Source organism: Ursus maritimus, unplaced genomic scaffold (assembly GCF_017311325.1).
Source record: "Ursus maritimus isolate PB19 unplaced genomic scaffold, ASM1731132v1 scaffold_9, whole genome shotgun sequence".
Classification (NCBI taxonomy): Eukaryota; Metazoa; Chordata; class Mammalia; order Carnivora; family Ursidae; genus Ursus; species Ursus maritimus.
Genome location: NW_024427107.1, coordinates 80,392,658 through 80,409,473, shown reverse-complemented (window position 1 = coordinate 80,409,473; position 16,816 = coordinate 80,392,658). Strand labels below are relative to the sequence as shown.

General features: G+C 61.1%; 2 protein-coding genes and 1 long non-coding RNA gene across 4 annotated transcripts; 2 read left to right on the top strand and 1 right to left on the bottom strand.

Annotated features, from left to right (window-relative positions):
* Positions 1–47: 47 nt before the first annotated feature.
* VPS28 (VPS28 subunit of ESCRT-I) lies at positions 48–5,253 on the top strand. 2 transcript variants are annotated; one of them, XM_040626063.1, is made up of 10 exons: positions 48–179; positions 2,215–2,281; positions 2,917–2,945; positions 3,066–3,103; positions 3,309–3,398; positions 3,743–3,848; positions 3,952–4,053; positions 4,586–4,639; positions 4,746–4,837; positions 4,926–5,253. In XM_040626063.1, the coding sequence occupies exons 2-10, from the start codon at positions 2,245–2,247 to the stop codon at positions 5,041–5,043; spliced, it is 666 nt and encodes a 221-aa protein (XP_040481997.1). In that variant the 5' UTR covers positions 48–179; positions 2,215–2,244; the 3' UTR covers positions 5,044–5,253. The 2 variants fall into 2 exon arrangements, with proteins under 2 accessions (XP_040481997.1, XP_008682282.2); XM_008684060.2 differs by lacking the exon at positions 48–179 and having other exon boundaries at positions 2,194–2,281.
* A 4,323-nt stretch (positions 5,254–9,576) lies between these two features.
* On the top strand, positions 9,577–13,922 carry SLC39A4 (solute carrier family 39 member 4). The gene is made up of 12 exons (XM_040625612.1): positions 9,577–9,768; positions 10,262–10,546; positions 11,021–11,216; positions 11,333–11,475; positions 11,565–11,736; positions 12,113–12,285; positions 12,449–12,586; positions 12,667–12,789; positions 12,949–13,003; positions 13,135–13,287; positions 13,394–13,581; positions 13,674–13,922. The coding sequence occupies exons 1-12, from the start codon at positions 9,577–9,579 to the stop codon at positions 13,920–13,922; spliced, it is 2,067 nt and encodes a 688-aa protein (XP_040481546.1).
* A 337-nt stretch (positions 13,923–14,259) lies between these two features.
* On the bottom strand, positions 14,260–16,750 carry LOC121101647. Its single transcript, XR_005833620.1, has 2 exons — positions 16,633–16,750; positions 14,260–16,284 (listed from the first exon to the last, which is right to left on the bottom strand). It is a non-coding gene; the product is annotated as an uncharacterized LOC121101647 (long non-coding RNA).
* Positions 16,751–16,816: the final 66 nt, after the last annotated feature.

Below are 16,816 nucleotides of genomic sequence, written 5' to 3'. Positions count from 1 at the left end.
CGGGCGATTGTCGATTGGGGGAGAGGCGTGCTCGGACGCAGACCTTGGGGATCGAGCGCAGATTGCAGGGGGGAGGGGCGAGCCGTGCGTGCGCAAGCGCAGACGTGAAGGAGCGTCGAGCGATCGATCCGGAGCGCCGCAGCACGGCGCCGTCTGCCCTACCCGCCAAGCCGGCTCAGGTACCCCGGAACGGTGGGGGGCGGGGCGGGGGGTGCCGAGAAAGGGCCGGTGGAGCCGAATGGGGAAGGGCGACGCCGGGTTAGGGCGCCTCCGCGTTCCTCGTCTGGGGGTACTCTCCGGCGTCCGGGTCCCGAGCCGCGCGCCCGCATCCCCCGCATCCGCGCAGGCCGGGCTCCCGGGTGTGCCGCGCTCGGGGCGCCTCCTTGCTCGCTTGGACCCGGTAGCAGCCCAAGCGGCATCTACACCATCAAACGTGGGCATTGTCGAGAAACTCGCTTTTCGGGTCGGCGTCCGGCTTGTGACATGTAGCCAGGGGACACTGGTTTTCGCGACCGAGTGGAATCCCCCGTAGAACCCGCGCCTCCGCTCTTTTCAGGCCAGTCCTCCCGGAAGGCCCGGAAAGGTGGCCGAACAGTCTCCCTGCCACCGCCCGGTGGGCTCTTGGCCCTGCATCTGCCTTCCCAGACAACATTCCTCCCTCGGAGACGTGTCTCAGCTTGGACCACACTGCCCTTTCCCAGCCTCTGTTCCCTGGGTGCCCTAGGCCTCCAGCCTGCACTGCTTTGTCTCCTCGTCCCCCTGTTAATCGTCCAGTGTGTGACCCGCCCAGCCCGTGTCATGGCTCAGCCCTGCTAGCCTGGGCCTCTCCTCTGACTTCAGCTGCCTCAGCACAGCTCTCCAACCCCACACATCAGCACCAGCGCCCACTTTCCTGCAGGCCTGTCCTTCTTCCCTCTCCTCCAGCTCAGGTCACCTTACTGTCACTGGGCCAGACACAGGGGTATTGTTCTTGATTCCTTTTTAATTAACATCCCGTTTCAGATACTTCAGTGGGTCTGGTGGTTTCACGTCCAAAGCATGTCTGGAACTGTCTCCACCCAGTGCGTCAGCTTCCTGAGCGGGCAAGACCCTCCCAGGGGCCTCCTGCCTTCAGTTTTTTCTCAGCCCACTGTGCTGCTGGGAGCCTCGGGAGCTTGGCTTTCAGCCCTCCATAGCTTCTGCTGTGTTAGTATAAGCCTCCTGCTCCCTCTCCTGACCTGTGAGGGCTGTGCACTTTGATCCGGTCTCTCCATCTTCGTTCAGGAAGCCCCCTCCCCCATTTGTCTGTTCCTCTACCTGCGTTTCTCTTAAAGGCCTTGAGTTATGTGTGCTTTTCTCTCTGCCCAAATGCTCTTGCCCAGGTCTTCTGATAGCCGCCACCTCCTCATCTTTCTCCTGGCTCACAGCAGACTTCAGGGAACCCTGACCCCTTACTGCCACTGCTCTGCTCTCCTGAGATGCCCCTTGGCACCCACTTCCTCCTGACAGTCTCTAGGGTGGAGCTGGTGTTCCCACCACAGCACACAGCACTCTGTGTGTTCACTCTGACATAGGCCAGCCAGCTCTGAGGACCCAGAGGGGGTTCTGCAAGAGGGTCCGTGCCTTCACGCAGGATAGAAAATCAAACATGAACCAGGAGAAAGTGAGAGCAGAGTTTGTCGAATTGTGTAAGTGATAACGTATAGCAGATGGGGCATCTGGAACACTCAGAAAAGGAAGAAGAGTGAGTCCTTCGCTTGGGGTCTGGGGTTTTTATTGAGGATGCTCGTCTGGTGTACATGTCCTCTCGGGTATCCCGGAACTGGTCAGAACAAAGACAAGTGTCCAGGTATCATCCATAAATCAATTATCCCTGGAATCAGGGGGTCTTGGCATCAAAATGTCTAGAGTCAGTGGTCTGAAATATGCACAGGAGAGCCTCACCCAGTCACTCCTCAGATGTTCTCTACTGTGCTGGAAGACTCCAAAGAAATCATTAACGCCTTGACCTTTATAATGAGGACATGCGTTATTGTAAGGCATGTGCAAGGTGGGGGTGAAGATCCCAGCAAGAGTAGATCAGGAAAAGGAGCAAAAAATCAGTTCTTTATGGAATTCTTCAGTTTCCCTATCTCAAGTATTTCTCATCTGACAGTGCTGAGGGCAGGGAGACTCTTTGTGAGGCCCTGGAGTGTTAGGAGTCACCTTTGAGTTGGCGCTGGCTCTACTCCTTAGGTCTTTGCTGTGGCCACCTGAGCCTGCAGGATGTTTCATGGGATCCCAGCCACTCCGGGCATGGGAGGTGAGTGTGGCCCAAGGTGGGCCCAGGGACCCAAAGGGCCAAGCTTTCAGCCCCTGCTACAGAGGCTAGGAGTTGTGGGGAGGTCTGTAAGTGTCTCCCTCATGCAGCCTCAGTGGGCAGCTCGGGTCTGGTGCAGTTCATCACCAGGGGCCCAGAGAGGACCTCCAGGTGGGGCCAGCTGGGCACAGAGATGACAACTTCAATGTGGTTGGGACCTCGGGGGGTCCTGGGCATCCTGGAGTCAAGCCAGGGGAAAGGTCGCAAAGCATGTGACAAATGTCATTTGTGCCCTGTCACTGTACCATAAGCAAGGTGTGGTCACCCTGCTATAGAGTTAGGTAGCTGAGGAGCAGCAGTGGAATGGTGGGGGTGGGGGGCAGGGGGCCGGGGGGGGCAGGCCTGGCATGTGGTCTTCCGGCCTCAGAGGCTTGTCTTCTGCTCAGGCCCCCCTGCCCACAAATTGATGGGGTGCTGAAATTAGAATCCCATCCTCCAGCTCCCTCTGGGCTCTTTGGGACATTTCACAGGGTGAGGCCTTGGGTGGGCTGCTGAAATGGGGCTGGGGCCAGGGCCGGTGGACAAGCCCCCTGGGGTCTCTGTTGTGGCCAGCCTGCTAGCTCTCTGCTCTGTTGCAGCCCCTGGAAACAAGCCGGAGCTCTATGAGGTGAGTGGCGGATGCCTACCTGGCCAGCATTGGCCAATAGCAAACCCTGTGTGAACCCCGCCAAGACCCTGGAGCCACCCCAGTCCTGCTGGCTGACACACTGCCCCCTCTGTCCAACAGGAGGTGAAGCTGTACAAGAATGCCCGGGAGCGGGAGAAGTGAGTCCAGCCCCAGCACCCGCGCCGCGCCCACCAGCCCTCCCCCCACCCCTAAACCTCCCCCACACTGAGGTCAGGAGGACATGGGGTGAGGCTCCCAAGGAGCCCCTGCCAGGCAGGTCAAGTACAGCCTCACCCAGGACAGTGGGCACTGTGGGCTGTGGAGGCCTTGGCAGCTATGGCCTGATGGACACACTACCTTCAGGTATGACAACATGGCGGAGCTGTTTGCGGTGGTGAAGACGATGCAGGCTCTGGAGAAGGCATACATCAAGGACTGCGTCACCCCCAACGAGTGAGCGCTCTGTCCTCGCACCAGTCACAAGCACCAATTCTTGGAGGCTTGTTTCTGCCCTCCAGGGCCCGGGCGCTCAGTAGGAAGCAAGAGCAGGGGATTCATATGGTTCAACAACTTTAGCGTGGCAGCCGTATTTTGGCCACCCCCCTCCCTTCTGCTTATTCTCTCCCAGGCTCTCTTATCTAGACCCCTAGGGAAGCCTCAGCCTTCCGTGGCCCATCTCTGATCTGCCACTCAGCCCTCTAGGAGAGCTGCCCTGTGTCTGGGTGGGCCAAGGGAGAGCAGGATTTGTGGGCAGGGCCAGCCAGGTGCTGAGGGCAGCAGCGTGGCCCTCTCCCTAGGTACACTGCAGCTTGTTCCCGGCTCCTGGTCCAGTACAAAGCCGCCTTCCGGCAGGTTCAGGGTGCAGAAATCAGCTCCATTGATGAATTCTGCCGCAAGTTCCGTGTGAGTGAGGAGGCTGAGGGAGCAGGAGGAGGGAGGCGTGGGTGCTGTTGTGAAGGGGCCAGGCCTGTGAGGCCCAGTACCCATGGTATCTCCGCCCCCTCAGCTGGACTGCCCACTGGCCATGGAGAGGATTAAGGAGGACCGGCCTATCACCATTAAGGACGACAAGGGCAACCTGAACCGCTGCATTGCCGATGTGGTCTCGGTGCGCCCCAAGGATGGTGACACGGGGTGTCAGGAGGGTCCACGCTGCCTGCTGTGGCCAAACGAGTGCACAGAAGCCTGGGGCTCCCAGAGCTGCACAGCACTCAGACCCATCGGGCAGGGGTCTCTGTAGCTGGGAACGAAAGGGGTGGGCAGGCCTTTCTCCCTGGGCAGCATCCGGGAGAGACCCTTGTGGGATGGGGTCAACACAGCCAGAGGCTCCCATGCACCCACAGCCCCGGGAGGCATAGCCAAAGCAGGGTCATGAACAGCAGCAGCCTCCTTGTGGGCCAGGTGGCATGTGGAGGACCTCACAGCCTGTGGGAACAGGGATGCAGCAGGGACCCAAGTGACCAGACCGCCAAGGACGGAGACTGAGGAGGGAGACTGGGTTCTTGAGGCCAGAGAGGGGTCAGGTGGGGGTGGACCTGGGCCTCGGCCTGCAGAGGAACCAGGCTTGTGGCTTGCGAGGGTCCCCCACCCTGGGCCCCTGGGCTGGATCTGTGGCACCTGACACCCACACTTGTCCCCAGCTCTTCATCACAGTGATGGACAAACTGCGCCTGGAGATCCGTGCCATGGATGAGGTATGGCTCCTGGTGGGCCAGAGGGATGGAGGGCTGGCTCAGAGGTGGGAGCAGCAGTAGGGGAGGGAGGGTTCCGGGCGTTGGAAGCCCAGCATCCTGTCCACAGATCCAGCCTGACCTGCGGGAGCTGATGGAGACGATGCACCGCATGAGTCACCTGCCCCCTGACTTCGAGGGCCGCCAGACCGTCAGCCAGTGGTGAGTGTCCCTGCCCTGACCCTTCTGTCCCCGGTCAAGGACCTGGAAGGCCCTCCCCTGCACACACCTGAGCGCTGTGCTCCCGCAGGCTGCAGACCCTGAGCGGCATGTCGGCCTCCGATGAGCTGGATGACTCCCAGGTGCGCCAGATGCTCTTTGACCTGGAGTCGGCCTACAACGCCTTCAACCGCTTCCTGCACGCCTGAGGCCTCCCGGGGCCGCGTGCTTGGGGAGGAGGGCTCTCAGGTGGGCCCAGTAGAGGGCTGCAGGTGTGCTACATGCCTGACCCCCCCCCCCCCCGACGGTCTGCCTGTGTTTAGCTGTCCATTGCAGCTCCTTCTGTGTGTCTGTCCGTGGTGTCTCAACCCTGGAGCCCCCTCCCCGCCCTCTCCGCAATAAAGACACTTCTGACCTCCCTGCTGGCTGTGAGCTGCTCTCCCCCAGCTAGGCCTGCCCTGCCTGTTTGTCTTCCCTCGGCCTCGGGTGGGATCTGGCCTCACCAGAGCACCCGGGCCCTGAACACGCAGCCCATTCATCAGGGAAGGGTCTGAGCACCAGTGTAGGACGGCAGCCTCCCCGGTGGGCACTGCCTGCTGCAAGTGGCAGAGAGGCTAGCCTTCACTTGGGCCAGGTAAGGCTTGAGTCTGACCACAGAGGAAGCTGCCCATCACACCTGCCTCGCCGCCCTTCATCTGAGAACTCCAGGCACTTGGGGCCCCAGCTGGCTAGAGACGGAAGCGCTGTGCTGCCCCACCTCCCTCTCCCTGCCCTGGGGGACACCACAGGCCAGCACAGGGTCTTGTCCTACTGGGTCACGGGGGCCCCAGTAGATAACAGATGGGGGAGGCACTTTGTCCTGCCCACAGAAAAGGGTGCCCCTCTCAGGAGCAAGGCCGGGCTGGTGGATACCCCAGGAGCCCTTGGGCTGGTCCTGCCCAGGGCCTGGTGGGGGAAGCAGCAGTCTGCAGGTGAGGCCAAAGCTAGTTCATTTACTAGCATTTGCCGCACCTGCGGTGGGGCCAGGTGCTCTCAGCTCTGCAGGCAAACCCCACCCGCAGGTCACATCGGTCCATGTCCTCAGGCGCAGACAACGACAAACCACAAGACCAAGGCTCCAGATTCCAAGATGCATTGTTTCCCATCTTAGCAACCACGGCATGGGATGAGGGACCTGCTGGAGCTCAGTCACAGCACTCCTTTCCCTGTAGCGTTTCTAGATGTCTGTGGCATTGAAATCAGGCATGGGGTATTTCAGATGGTGGTAAGGCTGGAGGCTGCCTGTGGGGAGGGGCCGTTTCACACAGGGTTGTCAAGGACAGCAGAGCAGGCAAGGAAGAGAGGAGTAGGGAGGCCAGGTGAGGCCTTGGGATTGTCCCTGGAGCCCTGGATGCCAGCAGGCGCCTCAGAGCAGAGGCATGCATGTCCCTTCGGTCTTACTAGGGAAAGACAGCAGACACAGGCGACTGGTGGGGGCGTGGGGCAAGATCAGCGGCAGGGCAAAGGGGGGCCCTGGGGTTCTGGGTGTGGACTGTGCTGTGTGTTGCCCCACGGTGTTTGCCCCTGGGCTGAATGCACTGGGCAGCAAATACCCCGGCCTAGCCCCAGAAAGGCCAGAACAGCCGGCTGGAGGAGGTGTGGACGCCTGCAGGGAACTGGCTCTGAGGGAGCGGCCAGAGTTGTTCACATAGGCTGGGTTGTGCCAGATGGTCAAGGGGAGTCGTCATGCCGGTGGCTGGACATCCGAGGCAGGAGTTCTGAAGCAAAGACGAAGGCTTGGCATCTCCAGGGCAAGAAACTGCCGTCACAGGTTCCAGGAATTGTATCCAAGAGGCCCAAGAACGGCACCATTACACTTGCAGGTCGGGAATAGAAAAACCAGCAGAGGAGCAAAAGAAGGGGTGGGTAAGGCTCAGGAAACCCAGAGAGGCCCGAGGCAAGTGGGTCCAGGGCAGGCTGAGATGAGGAAGAGCTCCACAGAGTGTGGCCTGTGGAGCTCTTGGGGACCTTGACAAGATTGGAGGCAAGGAAGGGGGGCTTCCAGAGAGCCTGGAAGAGACGGCCAGTACCAGAGACCCCAAATCCTGCTGTCAAAGGCAACTGAAGGAGCAGGGAGGGTTGTTTTGGTCCTTTTTTTTTTAAATTATAATAAAATGTAATGTAAAATTTGCCATTTTAAACACCTTTTTGGGGCGCCTGGGTGGCTCAGCGCGTTAAGCATCTGCCTTTGGCTCCGGTCATGATCTTGGGGTCCTGGGATTGAGCCCCACTTTGGGCTCCCTGCTCGGTAGACAGCCTGGTTTGCCCTCTCCCTCTGCCCCTTCCCCTGCTTGTGCTCTCTCTCTCCGTCAAATAAATAATAAAATCTTTAAAAAAAATAAACATTTTTTTTAAACTTTTTTAAACTTTAAAAAAAGATAAACATCTTTCTTGAAGATTTTAAGTAACCTCTACACCTCACATGGAACTTGAACTCGCAACCCTGAGATCAAGAGTCACAGTCTGCACCATCGGAGCTGGCCCGGCGCCCCAGCTGTTTCAGCCACGTTAAAGCTCGGTGGCGTTAAGTACATGAACAATGCCACACAGCCACCACCACGTCCACTCCAGGGCTCTTTCCATCCCCCCAAACAGAACTGTCACCAGTAAACACTACCCCCCCCCCGCCCCTGGCAACTACCACCCTACTTTCCATCCTACCTACTAGGTTTTGATTAGGTGCCTCATACAAGTGGAATCATACAGAATTTGTCTTTTTGTGGTTGGTGTATTTCTCGATGTTGTGCGTGTGTCAAAATTTCCTTCCCTTTTTTTTTAAGTGCCGTGCCCAACATGGAGCTTGAATTCGTGACCCTGAGATCAAGAGTTACAGGCTCTGCCGGATGAGCCATCCAGGTGCCCAGAAATTTCCTGCCTTTTTAAGGCTGGATAACATCCCATTGTATGCACAGACCACACTTTGTTCATCCACTCATCCTTCGGTGAACACTTGGGGTGTCGTGTCGCAGAGGTGAATAATGCTGCTGTGGACGAGGGTGTGTCTGGAGACAGGAGTGACTGCAGAGTGCTTGTTGGATGATGGGATGAAGCAGGAGGGGCCTGGGACACAAGAGAGGGTGCAGCAACAGGTAGGGGGCAGTCAGATGTGTAGGGGAGCTGGGGACCTGCTCTCCGGCTGCTCTGGGCTGGGAAGCAAGGCATCTGCTGGGAGAGGTCAGGGGACAGGAAGCAAAGGAATGTGGGCCAGCCCGGAGGTTACTGAGGTCAAAGGGACTGCCGAGGGGAGTGCAAGCCACCTGCCAGGCCCTCAAGGGGTCAGGCAGTTCTGCGACTTGGCCCAGGGACCTAGGAAGGCTCAGATCTTTGCCCAGAAGCTAATAGGTTGGGCAGCGGGTGGCCTGAGGCAGCAGCCAGGTCCCAGAGTCCCGCTCCAGCCAGCCTAGTGGTCCGGGTGCAGTGCGGTAGGAAAGAGGCCAGTGGGCCTAGAACTGGCCTGAATCTCTCCAGCTTCCCTCCTTGTTGACTCAGAGCTCCAAGAATCCTCTAAATCCCTGGCAGGCTGTTCCTATCTCCTCTTCTGGTCCAGCTCCCTCTTAGGACCCAGGGACAGCAGACTGCCGGGCAGTCCGGCTGTGGCGCCGTCTAGCACGTGTGCGGGTGTGGTGACCTCAGACCCAGGACACTGCTCAGCATGATGCCCTGCCCTGGGCACCAAGGACTCCGGGGACAGAGTCCTCACGTCTAGGCTCCCAGTGGCCCTGGAGCTTCTCTCCCACCCAGCCACACCTCACAGGGCTCAGGGTGGGGACGCCCACACACTCCCTCCAGGAGAGGCCGGTCCCTCCCCCGCGGCACTGCCAACTAAGCAGAGATAAGCCCTGGGGTCCAAAGGCCAGAGAGGGAGCCAACAGGGAGGGGCAGGTGCAGAGCTGGGAGTCACAGCCCTCCCTCAAGCTCTTGGGCCTCAACCTTGGGCTCCTGCCCCACTTCCTCCTACCCAGATAATGAGAGACCTTGCCCAGTGGCCACAAGCAGAGGGCCCAGGTTCCCCATCTGTCCTGTGGGGCTTTGTCCATTTCCTCAGGAATCTTCCCTGGAGGTTTTGGGAAGGGGAGTGTGACTCAGGAAGCACCTTATCAGCTTCCTCAGAATCCAGCCCCCAACGCGGAACAACACAGCCCGCCTGGGAGGAGAGGGCCCCCTCCCCACCCCCAACTGGGGCCTCAAAGGCTAGGGGTGGGGTGCAGATGTCTACGCTGCCTGAGCCAAGGAAGCCAAGCAGGGAAGGGGCTGGGAGGGGTGGGACAGGGGTGTGTTCAGGGCCTACGAGGCGAAACGCTGGGGACGGGGCCTTGTGGCGCTAGGGTGGTATCCCTGCACCCCTGCCCCAGGCCCCCTTGTTAGCAGCAGCCCTAGAGAGAGGGTCCCCCCTCGGGAGTGGAGGCGGCGGCCCGCCCCAGCATCTCTAGGGAGCCACAGACGAGCTCGCGGATGCCCAAGGGGCCCTGCAGGAGAAGGGGCCCAGTCCTCCACCCCACAGGCAGCGGCTCCAGCCCCGGGGAGGATCTGCTGCTGGAATGGTTAACCTGAGGTGCCGCAGGCAGCCAATCACAGAGCCCTGCGGGAAATACCTGGGAGAGGTCCTCTGCATGCGGGCGGGTCAGAGCCCAGCCCCAGTCTGGCCCTAGGCTGCCTGCACGGCCTCCCCAGAGCACAGAGTGCGTGCGGTGGGGGGGCTCAGCATGCCGGTCCTGGTCCGACTCAAGCTGGGGCTGCTGCTGGCCTTGCTGCTGGTGGCCGCGATGGCAGCTCAGCCTCCCCGTCTGCTGACCCTGCTGTCCTCGGGCGAGGGTGCTCTGGACCGGGTGGCGCTGGGCAGCCTGTTAAATACACTGGCGGACCGTGTGCACTGCGCCAACGGGCCGTGTGGAAAGGTAACTGCCCCACCCGATGGGTCCCCCAGCCCAGGCCCGCTCCACCCCAGGGCTGGAAGCAAAGGGCTCTGGGCAAACTCCAGGAGGCGGGTCAAGGTGAGGCTGGGTGGCCAGGCATCCAGGCCCTACTTGTAGGCCTGAGCCCACTCTCCTCTGATTTGAGTTCAGACAGGCCTGCACTGCCAGGGTCGGAGGCTGTGCTGGGTACAGACAGCTCCAGGATCTCAGGGCAGCCTCCCCCGTCAGCCCCCAGGCCATCAGATTGGCAGTGGTTCCAGGAAGAAGCCGCCCGGGGATGGAGGGACCACGGGCCCGAGCCTTCTGTGTGTGCATGTGCACGCGTGTAATGGGGGGTGGTTGGCGGCGATGGGAGCGTGTAAAAGAGTGATGATGCAGGGGTGGGTGAGAGAGGGGGAGGGCGGGACTGGTGTGTGTGTACCCCGCAGGGAAGTGGGCAGCTTCCTGACTGTAGGCACCTGACCCCTGCCCACAGTGCCTGTCTGTGGATGATGCCCTGGCCCTGGGCAGGCCCGAGAAGCCAGGGCTCCCTGGGGGGCCAGTCCTAGAGCGCAGACACATCGCCCGCCTCAGTGCTGCTGCTGCCCTCTACCTCAGTGACCCCGAGGGCACATGCACAGATGTCCGGGCTGGCCGCTGGGCCACTCGCGCCGACCATCTCTTGGCCCTGTTGGAGGGCCCCAAGGCCCTGACCCCAGGCCTGAGCAGGCTGCTGCAAAGGATTCAGGCCCAGGCTGCTGGCGGGCCTGCTGCAGAGGAGGTGAGGGCCGGGTAGGCTGGCCAGAAGGAGTAGGTGGGAAGGGTCTAAAGGGATCGGCAGGAAAGGGAGACCACTTAGCGGGCTGGGCCTGGCTGCAGTGGGCAGGACATCCCTTGAAGCCTCCCAGGATACCTTGGGGAGTCTGGGGATGGACTTGGGAAGCAGGACTAGGCTGAGGGATCACGAATGGATGTCCGTCACCACTCAGGGCAGGGACTTGGGGAGCCCCGGGGTGGGGTGGGGTTCATCAAACAGGGGCTGAGAAGAAACCTGGGCCACAGGGAGGGGTCAGCCCAGTGCGGGTCTTAAAGCTGACAGGTATACAGGTGGTGGTGTTCTGAGAAGGCTGGTCTGGGGCTAGTTTAGGGCAGATCTTGGGGTCGGTGGCACTCAGGGGACACGAGGGGTGATGGCAGAGCTAGAGGCCAGGAAGGCCACACTGCCGGCACGGCTGAGCCCTGGCTCCTCCCCCAGGCCTGTGTGGACCTGCCTCAGCTGCTGGAGGAGACAGAAGGGGCAGGAGCTCCCAGCAGCCCTGGCCCCGTACTGGCCGCCCTGTTGGACCATGTCAGCAGTGGGTCCTGTTTCAGTGCCCTGCCGACCCCCCAGTACTTTGTAGACTTTGTGTTCCGGCAGCACAGCGGCGAGACTCCCAACATCACACTGGCTGGTGAGGCCTCGCTTGGGTCAGAGAGTGGGCAGTGCCCTGAGTCCCCAGCCTCCATGTCCCTGGGGAAGGCAGGCCTGGAGCCCCTAAAGACTTTGTGATTCTGTCGTCCCTGTCAGAGCTGGAGGCCTTGATGCAGCGCCTGGGGGTAGGCAGAGTGGCTGAGATGCACAGTGACCACGGTCATCTGAGAGACGGGGCCAACCGCCAGGGCCCTGTGCCCCTTGCGACTCCTAACAGCAGCTCCAGCCTGTGGGACACAGTGAGCAGCCCCTGCACCATAGTCCTGGGGAGAGGTGGGGTCCCATGGATCTGCTCAGGTCCCTGACCCCCTGTGCTGCCACCCCCCAGGTATGCCTGAGTGCCAGCGAAGTAATGGCCGTGTATGGGCTGTCTGAGCAGGCCGGGGTGACTCCAGAGTCGTGGGTCCAACTGAGCCCTGCTCTGCTCCAGCAGCAACTGAGTGGGGCCTGCAGCCCCCAGCCCAGTCCTCCCACCCAGGACCAGCTCAGCCAGGCGGAGAGTGAGTGCCTGCCTCCCCAGTAGTGCCTGCCTGGCCGTGCCCATGGGTGCTGGTGGCACAGAGGTGGGACCTCACAGGGAGGAGAGAGTGGCCACTGGGCCAGGGCAGGGGTGGGGAAGGCTGGACCAGGGCTGCCAAGGGAAAGTGGCATGGGAGTAGAGGGGTCGCAGGGAAATGGGGGGCCCAGGTGGGAAGGGGTGGGGCTTTAAGGGTTAGCATAAGCAGAGGTCTGGCCCAAACCTGGCCACCTGCGTCCCTGGTGAGCCTCTGCTCACTCCTGGATCCCACCTGGACACCCACCCCTGGGCAGCAGGGGTAGGGGACTGAGGTTGAAAGAGAGGCACTCATCTCAGCTCACCACTGGCTTCCTCCCCAGGGTACCTGTACGGCTCCCTAGCCACGGGACTCATCTGCCTCTCTGCGATTTTCGGCCTCCTGCTTCTGAGCTGTGCCAGCTGCAGCGCTGCCTCCCACTATATCATCCAGACCTTCCTGAGCATGGCCGTGGGCGCGCTCACGGGCGATGCCGTCCTACACTTGACACCCAAAGTCAGCCTCCCCAGCCAGGAACTCCCCTGCCCAGTCCTTCCACGCCCATCCTCCTGGAGCCCTTCCTGTCCCCCTAACCTCTCTTCCTGGCCCCAGGGGGAGGGGGGATGAAAGGGTGGGGGGAGGCCTTACGGCACCCTTCTCAGCCCCCTTCTCCCCCCAGGTGCTGGGGCTGCACACCCACAGCGGGGAGGGCCTTGGCCCACAGACCACCTGGCGCCTCGTGGCCATGTTGGGTGGCCTCTACATCTTCTTCCTGTTTGAGAACCTCTTTAATCTCTTGCTGCCCCTGGACCCAGAGGTCAGGTGGGGGCTGGATGTGGTGCATGGATGGGACAGAGGCCTGGAGGCGTGGCAGGCCTTGAGCCATTGTCCCCACAGGACTCCAAGGATGGGCCCTGCAGCCACAGCCACGGCGGCCACAGCCACGGAGTGTCCCTGCAGCTGGCGCCTAGTGAGCTCCGGCTGCCTAAGCCGCCCCACGAAAGCTCACGCACGGACCTGGTGAGCTTCCGCTCCCCGCCCCAAGGACCCCTTCCTGCCCACCGCTCCCACCCCAGGGCTTTTGTCCCTGGCCTCTGATGCTGGTCAGGGGACCCAGCCCCTCCTCGCCCCTCCTCAGCTCCCTGCCCAGGGGCTCATCCACGTGGACCCCCCCTCCAGGTGGCGGAGGAGAGCCCGGAGCTGCTGAGCTCGGAGCCCCGGAGACTGAGCCCAGGTGAGCCTTGAGGGAGGCCCCAGACGATTAGGGGCCACGGGTTAGGTGCGGAACACAAGCGCGGGCCGGGGGCCGGGGGGCGCCGAGGTGGGGGACAAGACCGGGCCGACCCTCGTCCACCGCGCCCGCAGAACTGAGGCTGCTGCCATACGTGATCACGCTGGGCGACGCCCTGCACAACTTCGCCGACGGGCTGGCCGTGGGCGCCGCCTTCGCGTCCTCCTGGAAGACCGGGCTGGCCACCTCGCTGGCCGTGTTCTGCCACGAGGTGCCTCACGAGCTGGGTGAGCGGCGCGGGCCGGGGCCCGACGCAGGGACTGCCGGGACGGGGGCGGGGCCTGTCTGGGCGTGGGCGGGGCGCTCGGCCTGACCCCGCCCCACCCGCCCCAGGGGATTTCGCCGCGCTGCTGCACGCGGGGCTGTCGGTGCGCCGGGCGTTGCTGCTGAACTTGGCTTCCGCGCTGACGGCCTTCGCCGGCCTCTACGTGGCGCTCGCTGTCGACGTCGGCGAGGACAGCGAGGCCTGGATCCTGGCGGTGGCCACCGGCCTCTTCCTCTACGTGGCGCTCTGCGACATGGTCAGGGCGGAGGGCAGGGCTCGGCTGCCCTGGGGGTGGGCTGAGCAGGGCCTCTGAGCGGGCTACTGACCCAGTGCCTACCTCTTCCTCAGCTCCCGGCCATGCTGCACGTGCGGGACCAGCGGCCATGGCTCCTCTTCCTGCTGCACAACATGGGCCTGCTGGGCGGCTGGACCGTCCTGCTGCTGCTGTCGCTGTATGAGGACAACATCACTTTGATGCCCCCGTCCCGCTCTCAGGCCCTGGCCGCTGGCTGCTGGCCCTGGGCTGTCTCAGCCCCTTGCACCCGCCAGCCAGTGTGGAACCTGTGCCTGGGAACCCAGAGAGCCCCAGGCCTCTGAGAGTCTCCCTCCTGCATGCCCCAGCATCCTGCTTCAATAAAGACATTCTTGTCCTTGGAGCCCAGCTGTGCTCTTGCTGTCAGGGAACTGTCTCCCACCAAGAAAGGCAGAGAGGTGGGGCATACCTCTCCCTCCTCCTGGGGCTCCGATGAGGAGCGGGGCGCTGTTAAGGAACCTCCAGGCAGCCAGCTCCAGTTCCTCTGCACGGTGGCTTCCCTGCCCAGGGAGTGGAGTCAGACATTGGGCAGGTCTGCAGGTAGCAGGTGGGACCTGGTCTCCAGTCAGGAATCTGACTTGTTTGCTCATCACAGAAAGACCAAAACAGCCAGCAGTGCTCACACAGATGATGGTTTATTACTCTCTCGTGAAAAATAGGCCTGCAGCTAGTCAGACCAGAGTGTGGCAGCCCATGGTCCATGGGGCCTGGGCCTCTTCTGACTCTGCTCCACTGTCCTTGCCAGAAGTGGTCATCCTGAGTCCGCTTGTAGTCTCCTGGGGCTGTCATACAACCCACCACAAACTGGGTACCTTAAAGCGACAAAAATTAATTTTCTCACAGTTCTAGAGGCAGAAGTCTGAAATCAAGATGTCAGTAAGCTGTGTTCCTTCTCAGCTCTGTAGGAAGAATTTGTCACATGAGATTTCACTGGCTTCTGGTGGGCCCAACTGTTCCGTGTCCTGTAGCAGAATAAATCCAGTGTCTTCCTCTGGTCTTATGACCTTCTCTCACGTGTTTCTTCTCTTGAGGACACCAGTCCTAGTGGATTACCAGCTCACCCTACTCCAGTATGCCCTCATCTTAACTAATTCCATCTGTAATGATCCTATTTCCAAATAAAAGTCACATTCTGAGGTACTGGGGGTTAGGTTTCCAACATATCTTTTTGGGGGCCACAATTCAATGCATAACACACTTCATGGTCCAAAATGGCTGCCGGAGCTCCAGCCATTAAATGCACTCTCCAGGGAGCAGAAAGGAGGTTGGAGGAAAGAGCAAAAAGAGGAAGGGGTCCAGGGGATATCAGATTCAGTCTGTCATTTACCCAATACACAGACACGAAAATGGGAGGATGGAAGTCAGTCCCATGTTATGCTCTATGGGTCCACTTGTACTGGAGGGAGGTGGGTGCTGCATGCCAGTAATCTGTGGCAAATTGGGCAGGAAGGGCCATATCTGAGAGCTCCCTGTCCTGACACAGGTAGACAGCTGCTCCAGCCACTCCAAGAAGTAGCGATTCTCCAAGAAGCTTCACCAGCTCCACAAGAGAGAGGTATGAGAATTACCACCTCCCTCCTAAAGCTGGTCTATAATACTGAACACATAAAGATGGCCTCCTGGCACAGAAGGAAGGTGCTGCCCCAGGGGAACATGAAGAGCATGGCCTGGACTGTAGTGTCCACTAGCCGCAGGGCCCAAGCTTCAGGATATGAGGGAGAACACTGGCTTTTGGGGGGCAAGGAAGAGGAGGAGAGTCAGAAGAGGCCCAGGCCTTTCTGGGGGAGAAGCTGAAAGCCTGAGTTGCCAGGGCATGTACCGGCACTCCCCAACCTCCTCCCCCCAGCTTTGGACTATCTTCCTGCCCATCACTGTCCCTCCCCAGCAACTTCAAGCCCCCACCTCTGCTGACAGGCTCCCACCTTCATCTCGCATTGAGAGAGTAGACCCACCAGGCAGGTTCACCTCTGTGTTCCCCCTGCTGACCTTGCAACCTCCTCTCCCACCATCCTATCCACTGCTGTGCTCCCCAGGACTGTGCTCCTTCAGTATCTCCAGCCCGCTCTGCACCGACCACCTCTGTCCCACAGATGAGCTCATGTTCATTTGTTAGAGTTTTTGCCACGTGCCAAGCTCCAGTCCAAGAGTTCTGTAGGCACTGATTTTTTCAATCACCACAGACGCCCTATGATGCCCACACCATGACTGTACCCATCTGACAAGAGACGCCAAGAGTTAGTGTCCTGACTGGGGCCCCCACTCTGTCCCTGCTGTCTCCTCCAGCACGTTCTCATAGTTCTGGTTACAGTTTTTCTTACCTTTAAAGGGCTTTGGTGTGGCTTAGGGCTCACACACCTGTCTGGGCATCCAGTGATCCCTTTGACCACTCCCAAGGGTCCAAACTTGGAGCCTTGTTGCTGACACGAGCAAGTGGGCGGATACGGACGCAACAGGAACAAGTACTTTTATGCCATTTTCTTGGGTGTGACTACACTTTCTCCCTTGTTTTACTTCTTATGATTCCATTTCTAGGTCCCAGGTCTGTGCGAGGGTACCTAGGGCGAGTCCCTGCCAAGCGAGGAGAGGTCTGTTAGCTGTGCTCGGTCCTGGCTCCAGTCTCCCAAGTGGGCAGCTGTGCTAGTAGGCCTGGGGAGAAAGCAGAGGGCGAGAATGGCAAAATCGCGAGCCCTCACGTCCTAGAGGGATGACCCTCAACCCCGCGGGGCGCGGCGACCTCAGGCCAGCTCTCCAGGAAACTGTGCCGACCCTGGACTCGTCGGGTCCTTCACACTAGCGGCCCTTGCCGGGAGCGTCCTTTCCCTCCCGGCGCCCGCCAGCACCCGGCACGGCGCCTCGCCCACGCCGGCTTGGAGGGGAAACGGCGCCTCCTCCTGCGGCCGAGACCCTCCGCGGACCCCAGCCTGGGCGGGGGAGGGGGCCCCCAGCCCAGCCTCGCCGGCCCTGAGCCCCGCATCCACCAACCCCGCTCCCCACCCGCCGCCGGTTGCCCAGGTTCGGGGCGCTGGATTTCGAGCGAGCTCGGGATTTCGGGGCTCTGGACGCAGAGCCTGGGAGCAGAGCCGCGAGGCCGCCCCGCCACCCTCTGCCACCAGGCGTCGCTGTCGCCCCTCCCGCCGCCACCGCCCCCGCGGCGCTGCGCAGGCGCGGGCGCCCGGAA